Source organism: Oratosquilla oratoria, chromosome 2, assembly GCF_046742065.1.
Source record: "Oratosquilla oratoria isolate Oo_2021 chromosome 2, ASM4674206v1, whole genome shotgun sequence".
In the NCBI taxonomy this organism is placed as follows: Eukaryota; Metazoa; Arthropoda; class Malacostraca; order Stomatopoda; family Squillidae; genus Oratosquilla; species Oratosquilla oratoria.
Genome location: NC_134778.1, coordinates 60,309,795 through 60,317,851, shown reverse-complemented (window position 1 = coordinate 60,317,851; position 8,057 = coordinate 60,309,795). Strand labels below are relative to the sequence as shown.

General features: G+C 39.8%; 1 protein-coding gene across 3 annotated transcripts in view; it reads right to left on the bottom strand.

The window, feature by feature from the left end:
• Nucleotides 1-773: 773 nt before the first annotated feature.
• Nucleotides 774-8,057, bottom strand: part of Pus7 (pseudouridine synthase 7) — a 29,078-nt gene continuing 21,794 nt past the window's right edge. For 2 of the 3 annotated variants that reach the window (XM_076209091.1, XM_076209105.1), the window contains 5 exons: nt 7,653-7,891; nt 7,155-7,273; nt 5,123-5,277; nt 3,865-3,965; nt 774-2,388 (listed from right to left, as the gene is read on the bottom strand). In XM_076209091.1, the coding sequence (XP_076065206.1) occupies nt 1,975-2,388; nt 3,865-3,965; nt 5,123-5,277; nt 7,155-7,273; nt 7,653-7,891 (1,028 nt within the window). In that variant the 3' untranslated portion in view covers nt 774-1,974. The remainder of the gene's footprint in view (nt 2,389-3,864; nt 3,966-5,122; nt 5,278-7,154; nt 7,274-7,652; nt 7,892-8,057) is intronic. The other variant, XM_076209097.1, reaches the window with a different exon arrangement.

Below are 8,057 nucleotides of genomic sequence, written 5' to 3'. Positions count from 1 at the left end.
AAGGGAAGTAAATAATTTTATGAATTTAGGGTTGCATGTGGCAGTAGATGGGGAAATAGGTATTTGGGAATGAATATAAACAGAAGGAAGTGATTGTGCCCACAGCACTGTATGGAGCAGACTTGGAATTTGAAGATGGCAGAAAAAATGTGAATAAGGTTGAAGGAAATGTGGTGAGGCAGAGTGCAAACCAAGTTGGTAGATAGGGTTGATAAAAAAATGCTGAGGTGGTCAGGCAATATGAAATGAACAAGTGAAATTTGCACTTAAGTGTGAAAATCAAAGTGGAAGAAGTAACTTGAGAGGAAAACTATAAATCGGGAGATTGGACAGTAAGGGGCCACTAGAAATAAGATACAGCCAAGTAAGAGTGCAAAGGATAGGATTACGTGTCAAAGCCCAAAAGGATGCTCTTGTCTGCTCCATATTTATTTAGAGGGGGAGGGGGGGGGTGTTACCATACCATGAACCAGTGAGGTTAAACCAGCTCTGGTTGTTGTACCCTGCTGTGGAGGTGCAGTGCCTTATTGCATTACTTTTGACCAAACCAGTATGGCTGGAAACACGGCCCTTCATCTATGAGATGGGTTGGGGGTAGTAGCAATGAATGGGTTTTGGATGGGTGTGGAATGTGGGTAGGGTAGATGTATGCACTGACTCAGCTAGCCCCCATATAAGGGGGAAAAATTCCTTAGGTATATATCTATGTACTTCCTCCAAAGGCTCCATTTTGTCCTGCTGGTGAAAGTTTTGATGGTCAAGGAAATAATGTAAAATTAAACCAAGTTTTACTAGTTACAGGGTATGAAGTTATTTGAACTAAGTCTGACACAAAACCTTCATATAATAACTATGTAGTAAACACTCAGTATTACAGGAAAGGGTTCTCCTCTTTCAAAAGTACACTGCAATGCAATCTTTGTTTAAAAAGTGATTTTAATCAACTTCACGTGGTCATCAATTATATCAAGAGGTTATCATGTACAATATCATCCTGGACAACACAAGCAATGAGTTCTTCCTAATATACTCATAAACTAAAGTTCACACTCACCTCTTTTGATTACATACCAATCAAAACCATATGCTCACTGGCAACTACCTAATAGTTCTTAACCCGTAAATGGCAGGGGCCATTTTTATGTTTTTAATTTTTTTTTTTTCCTGGATTCTAACAGGCAATTTTATTCAGCTGATCCCTCCTCAATGTTTATGGGTTTAAGCCTACCTAGATTAACCCACAGACACTGGGGTCATTCCTTTTTTTTTTTTTTTTTTTTCATGGCTGCCACCAATTCTATTTATTTGAATGAAAACCCTTGCCATTTACAGATTAAACCAGATTCCCTATATACCACTTGCATATTAATCTAATATTTACATGACAGATAGTAAAATGTTGTCAACAACACTATGCAATACTACCAAAAAGTAGTACACATGAAATGCTGACACTCCAGAGATGCAGGAACCAAGACTAGTGAAGGCAAACTACATAGCATTATCAATTTTCCTTTATTTGTGCCATAAACACTAATTATGAATCTATAATAATAATAATCAAAATTTGTTAACTAAAAAATGAGCACACTGACATACCCTGCACAACTTTTTTTCCTTTCCCTGTTCCCCTGCCTTCATGAATAAAAGAAAGAAAGAAAGAAGAGGGAAAAAAATGACAAGCAAATTTCTCAATTAACATACCACATGCAAGTCCCATCACATGGAATCTTATACATGAGTTTGGCTTTGGGACAATCCATTCAGAATATGACAGATACGTCAATTAGAACCCATAATATACGAAATACTTACTCTAAAATCTACTTTAGCTGGGCTCAGGTCTATATATGCCCATACAGAACATATGAGATAAGAACTTCCTTTAGTAAAGGACATTTTGGAACTTGTTGACATAATGGAAGTTGTAACGAAGTGGACCTCCTCTATTATTAGCTAACACTCCCCTTTTCACTAGGAATATCTAGGTCTTTTGAAACCTCCCCCACCTCCACGTCCCCCCCTCCAGGGTCTTTTGCCACCCCTGAATCCTCCTCCTCCTCCTCCTCCTCCACCTCCACCACCACCACCACTGCTTCCACCTCCATGCCAGTCCCTACCTCCTCTGTAGCCACCGCCACCACCGCCGCCGCCGCCGCCACTACTTCCTCCACCTCCTCTTCCTCCATACCAGCCTCTTCCACCTCCTCTGTATCCTCCACCGCCTCTTCCACCATGCCAACTCCGTCCCCTATTATCATCCCAACCTCTACTTCGATTGTCTCCCCAGCCGCCTCTTCCACCTCGGCTTCCGCGTCCTCTTGAACCATAGGGCCTGTCATTATTCCATCCGCCTCCTCTGTTGCTCGCATTAAGAGTTGACTGAAACTGTAATTATAGACAAGTTATTATATGTGGTACCAATAGATATTAAATTATCAACAATAAATAACATTCTTTAGTTTGGTGAATGATTGTAAATGGATGACAAATGGAAGCAGCCCAAGGACTTTATTTTCTTGTCTGCTCTGTAAATTATGAGTTGTTGTTGTTGTTGTCATTCCCTAGACTGTCTGGCCAAGCAGTCCCATTTCCCTTAGAAGCATCACAGCTGGAACGGGGTTTTCCCACAAATCCTTTATAGTGTATATTGTGTTGTCGGTACATATGATTGTGTACAAAGCTGTCATCCATAATGTGTTGTATAGTATGGAGTGAAGTGTTACATCTTAGAGTTATCTGTGATGCTGTCATCCAGCCTCCTCTGGTAACTCAGTAACTCAGAAGGGCTGGATGGTGGCCTGGCTAGGTGGACCCTGTCCTCTCAGGGGTGAGAGGATTCAGAGGGATGGATATCAGGGGGTCTGGCATCTGAATGGATAATAGGGGGTGGATCCCTATGTAATGAGGCAATGGGGATAAATCCAGTTTTGGCTGTCAGGCCCTACTGTGGGGCTGTGCCTTGCTGCATTGCCTATGACATGAGCAATGGGAAGGAGATAGGGATGACCATTCATCCACAAAGAGCAAATTAATTGAGGCAAAAAATAGGTTTTGGATTGATGCAAGATGGGTGAAAGGTTACTTTGACTTGGCCACCCCACCATTAAAAGGGGGATACAGTATTTTGAAATATGTATGTAGTTTTGGGTACAATACTGAATAAAAGTGGCTTGGCATCTTTCATAATGACTTTAAAGAAGGGACATGTCAAATCAATGCAACTTTCCTTGAATTACATGAATATTAGATTCTTTTGATCAACAAAATGTAGAGTAACTTCTGGAGAGCAGTGAATTTTGGGCAGGTCAAGAAGACCAAAAACAGGAATAGAAAGGCAGCTATTGGGTAGTGCAGATCAAACAATGCTCAAATGGGGCACATGTAAAGAATGACCAAAACTGAGGTAAGTAAATAATATAAAGGAGCCACTAGATGCAAGAGGAATGTCTGTTCAGTGCAAAAGACACGAATGAACAGCAAGTGGTTGTAATGGATGCAGCCTCAAGAGTTGTTCTTTTTGAATGGATGAGGATGGGGGGAACCTAAATGTAACATGGAGAGTGAATGAGTGAGTGAGTGAGTGCAAGAGTGAGTGAGTGAGTGAGTGAGTGAGTGAGTGAGTGAGTAAGGTGAGTGTGAGTGTGTGTGGTTAACCAGCTCCAGCTGTCAGGCCCTGTTCTGTTGTGCAGGCACTATGACTTGCTGCATTGCCTTTGACCTGAGCAATGTGGTAGGGATGGGTGTATGTTTTGACTCGGCCACCCCTGTCATATGGGGGAAAGGCCTTTTGGTATGTATATATGTACCAAACCTTTACAATACCAAAGTACAATAATTGTTCTCAAAATAATATTCACTTACCTCTGATGATGTATCCATCTTCATCAATTCCCTGAGAGCAATTGTTGCATACGAGGATGATGGCAGTGTCATTTCCAATATTACAGCCTTATGATCACCTTCTGCAAAAATAAATAATCTTTGTGATCATCAATTCATGGGAAACAGGTGCAACAAAAAATTGAATCAACTCTTCTTAAGTACATATACCAAAAAGCCCTTTCTCCCTTAACCCCTTCAATACGAGCCACATCGCACATCTGGCAGCATTAGCTGCCAGACGTGCAATGTTGCATCATAATAATCGCATTATAAAAAATAAAGTAATTGCTCTATCGCTCGTTCTCTTTCACCCGTGAATTTTGATAACCATAGAAAATATGATGAAGCCAGTTTACAGAGTATGGGGGTCACGCAGGTACGACTACAATAGATATAATCAAGACACCAACGTCAGCATCCTCGCTTACCCACTTGCTCCTCATAACGCCTACGTAGGCGTCACCGTATGGAAGGGGTTAAAAGGGGTGGGAGGAGCCAATGCTCTAAACTGCTCAACCAGTAAATACTAATTTATTAATTCAACAATTCTCAACCAGGGCTATACTTACTCCCTGGGGATAAAAATTACATGGTATACTGCTGTACCTGATAATTGGTCCCACCCCCTCTTTCGTGGCATGAATGGTTCATCTAATTTTTCTTAATCACAATATATTATTATATTTTGAGTAAAACATACATATATATATATGTATACTGAAGGCTTCTCCCATTTGCAAGGGAGGTAGCCAAAGTCAATGGCACAAATCCACTCCCACCCATTTCATCCCCTTATACTCCATTCCCATTCATCACCCCTCCCTCTTTCCTTGGCTCCTCCTGGATCATGGGTCATCCCTTCAACCTACATAAAAATACAACAATTTTCATTTTGTCAGTGAACAGTTCCCACTAGTTTTATTCTTTGGAACCCTAACTGTGGTAACCTGTTTATTGTTACTTCAAGTTTCAATGACCGGAAACCTATGGCCCCACAGTGGTTGGCAATGATCCTCTGGACCTCCTACATCTTTCTCATAAGAAACTTTGGACTGTGTTGTATTATTGTAGAAGTTTCTGTCACCACATTAAGGCAGTAGGATATGAGTCTGAGCACCATCTAACACCCTGAGATGGAGGTAAGAGAACTCTGCTGTCCTTTTTTCAGGGCCACAATTAGCAGGTACTCATCATGGGTATCTGATAACCTGTGATAAACAAATCAAGATAATATTACCTTCCAACAGATGATCTTTGATGCTGATGTTCTTGAGCTTCTCAATATCTGACTGGATAAGTGGGAGTGCCATGTTATTGTAATAGCAAACTTTGCTAGTCACATCCTTGGGTCTCACAACCATGGGGCGATATGCACCGCTCACAGAATATGACCTGAAATGACATAACCAAATCTTAAATCAAAATAGTTCCTTCAATACAACTCATGGCAAACATACATACATATACAAATGGCTATTTCCCCCTTACAAGGGAAATAGTAACAAAAAAAAAAAAAAAAAAAAAAAAAAAAAAAAAAAAAAAAAAAAAAAAAAAAAAAAAAAAAAAAAAAAAAAAAAAAAAAAAAAAAAAAACAAAGGTATATAATCCACTCCCACCCATTCCATCCCGACATAACTCCCATTCACCCCCCTCCATCCCACTTATCTTGGCAAAGAATAAAATAAACAATAAATGGACGAGTCAAAGGAGGGCAGCAAAGCACACCTGCTACAGGTGGTCCCAACAAATCAGTCAGCCTAAGTAACACACTATTAATACATACATAAATGGTCCTTTCCCCTCAAATCATTATATGTCCCACTTTAGCATTTAATGGATGAAAGATTCCTTCTGTCCCACCACACCACTTACAACAAAGGCAATGATGCAGGACAGCATCCTTAAAAGATTCAGACAGGTTGAGTCAATATACCCCTACTACTTCATTACATGACAAACTTCTCCACCCCATCAACAACTTGTTGTCTTAATCCCACTCACCAACCATCACTTGTATCATCTGGGCCGAGGACATAAACCCACTTCAGGAATTGGCCCTGGTCATAAAACACCAATTCACAAAATACTTTTATGTCCTGGGTCCAAGCATCCACACAAATGGCAGTTGGTGAGTGGGGGATGAAGACTGAGGTGCACTTGAAAAGTCTATGGAGCAGACAAAATCATCCCAATGGGATGCATAATTTCTTCACCCATTTACAACTGCTCTCCATGCACTCATATCTTTAGCACACACTCTTCCTTGCTTGACGAACACTTCTCTCATATACAATGTTCCCTTTCCATCCATTTAATTCTTGGTCTTTCTCAAGTTTATTCTGTTCATGTCTTCCTTCCACACTCTTATAACTAGTCTTTCTCTATTTATTATTTCAACTGGTCTTACCCAACTCAGAGCTTTTAGATCTCTATGACAGCTCTGATTCTGTGTGTCAAATCTACATTTCCTCCAGTCTATCCTTGCAACACCTACCATACTTTACAAACACGTTCAGGGTCTTCTTTTCTACCTCTCTCTAATTCCAAGTCTCTATTCCATGCAGTGCTATTAGCATAATCACTCCCTAATAATCTCCTTGTACTCATCCTCAGATACCTTTCCATTCTACCCAAACATTACTCACCACATTTACAATTCATCTCTACTCCATTCATTTCCACAAACACAACTGCAGTACTTTAGACACTCCACTTCCATCACCCTATAAATTTACATCCAACCTGCCACCTTCAATGCTCCTTTCCCATCTCATTACTTACAATCTATCCCCACGCTTACTTTCAGATTTCTGCTTAAATACAACGAAACTCTTCTGCCAAGTTCACTTCATCTACCTCTGCCGCCCCATATTTTTCTTTGCTTTCTCTACTCAGTTTTTCCATGTATTCAAACCATCCCATTATTCTTTAATCAACTCAGCATACCTTCCCACCCCTTGTTCCTGCCTCAACTCCTCACTTTTCAATCTATCCATCCTTGTAACCTCCACCACACTTATATACTTCACAACACAGACCCTCCACAAAAGAACCAGGGCAACCGATTAATGAGGAAACAAATGTTCATCTGCTAAATCTTTCAAAAATTACAATAAAGTATGATTACACAAGTTAAGAAAAATATATAAAAAATTAGCCTTCCTCTGCCAGATATTTTCTAACAAAAATCCTTTGAAGAATAAAATAAAGAATGCATATACAAGTTAAAAAATAAACTTTACTCTGCTAGACATTTTTGAAGCACTTACTTTACTTTGTGGTGAAGAGCATCAAAATCAAGTCCATCTGCTTTAAGCATTTCTTCATACCATTCCTTAATTTCATTGTCTGGGAAGGTTATGTTGTGCCCAGGCAATGGTATCAAGACCTGCAAAAAATAAAGAGAAATCTTTCACATGCCATTTCAAAATTACATATAAACTAAAGCCAAAGACAAAAAAGAGAAAATGGAGATAGATACACAGACAGAGTAAGGCAAAGATAAAAGAGATTGACAGGCTGTGTTTAGTAATTTCAACCTGCATATTATTCTTAAAAAAACACTTACCTAGCTAATACTCAATTAGGTACACTACTGAAAATTGCCCTCCATACCAACTGTACTTTGTTCATGTTTAAACACTAAATTATTTAACACACTGGCTTAACTTATTTACTGTATACACAGATATAAAATGTACCAAACTTTCAAAATACCTTCCCCATCATCTATTTTAGCCTTTACCCACAGTCTTCTACGCAAATACCTCTGTAATGTCCGTGCTATCCACTTCATCTGCCGTTATGGTCCTCACACGGATTTTGCTACTTTCTTTCTCTTCCTCATCCAATGTCTCCCCCTCCTCTTCCTCCTCGTTCTCCCCCTCCCCCTTGGCAACCTCCTCAGTCTCTTTCTTTTCCTCCTCCTGCCCGTCCTCCTCCTCCATTGGTTCCTCATCTTTTTCCTCTTCTTCCACTGCCTCATCCGTGGCTTCACTTTCATCTGCTTAAAAAGAGCAATATATGTATCATCACATCCTTAAAATCAATCTGTAAAATAAATCCATGTGTGAAGCTTTTAGGCATTTGTATAAGAGTGCATCAAGAACAGCATGATCAAAGTGAGATATCAAACACAGAATTACATCTACCCTATACATTGTCATACTCAG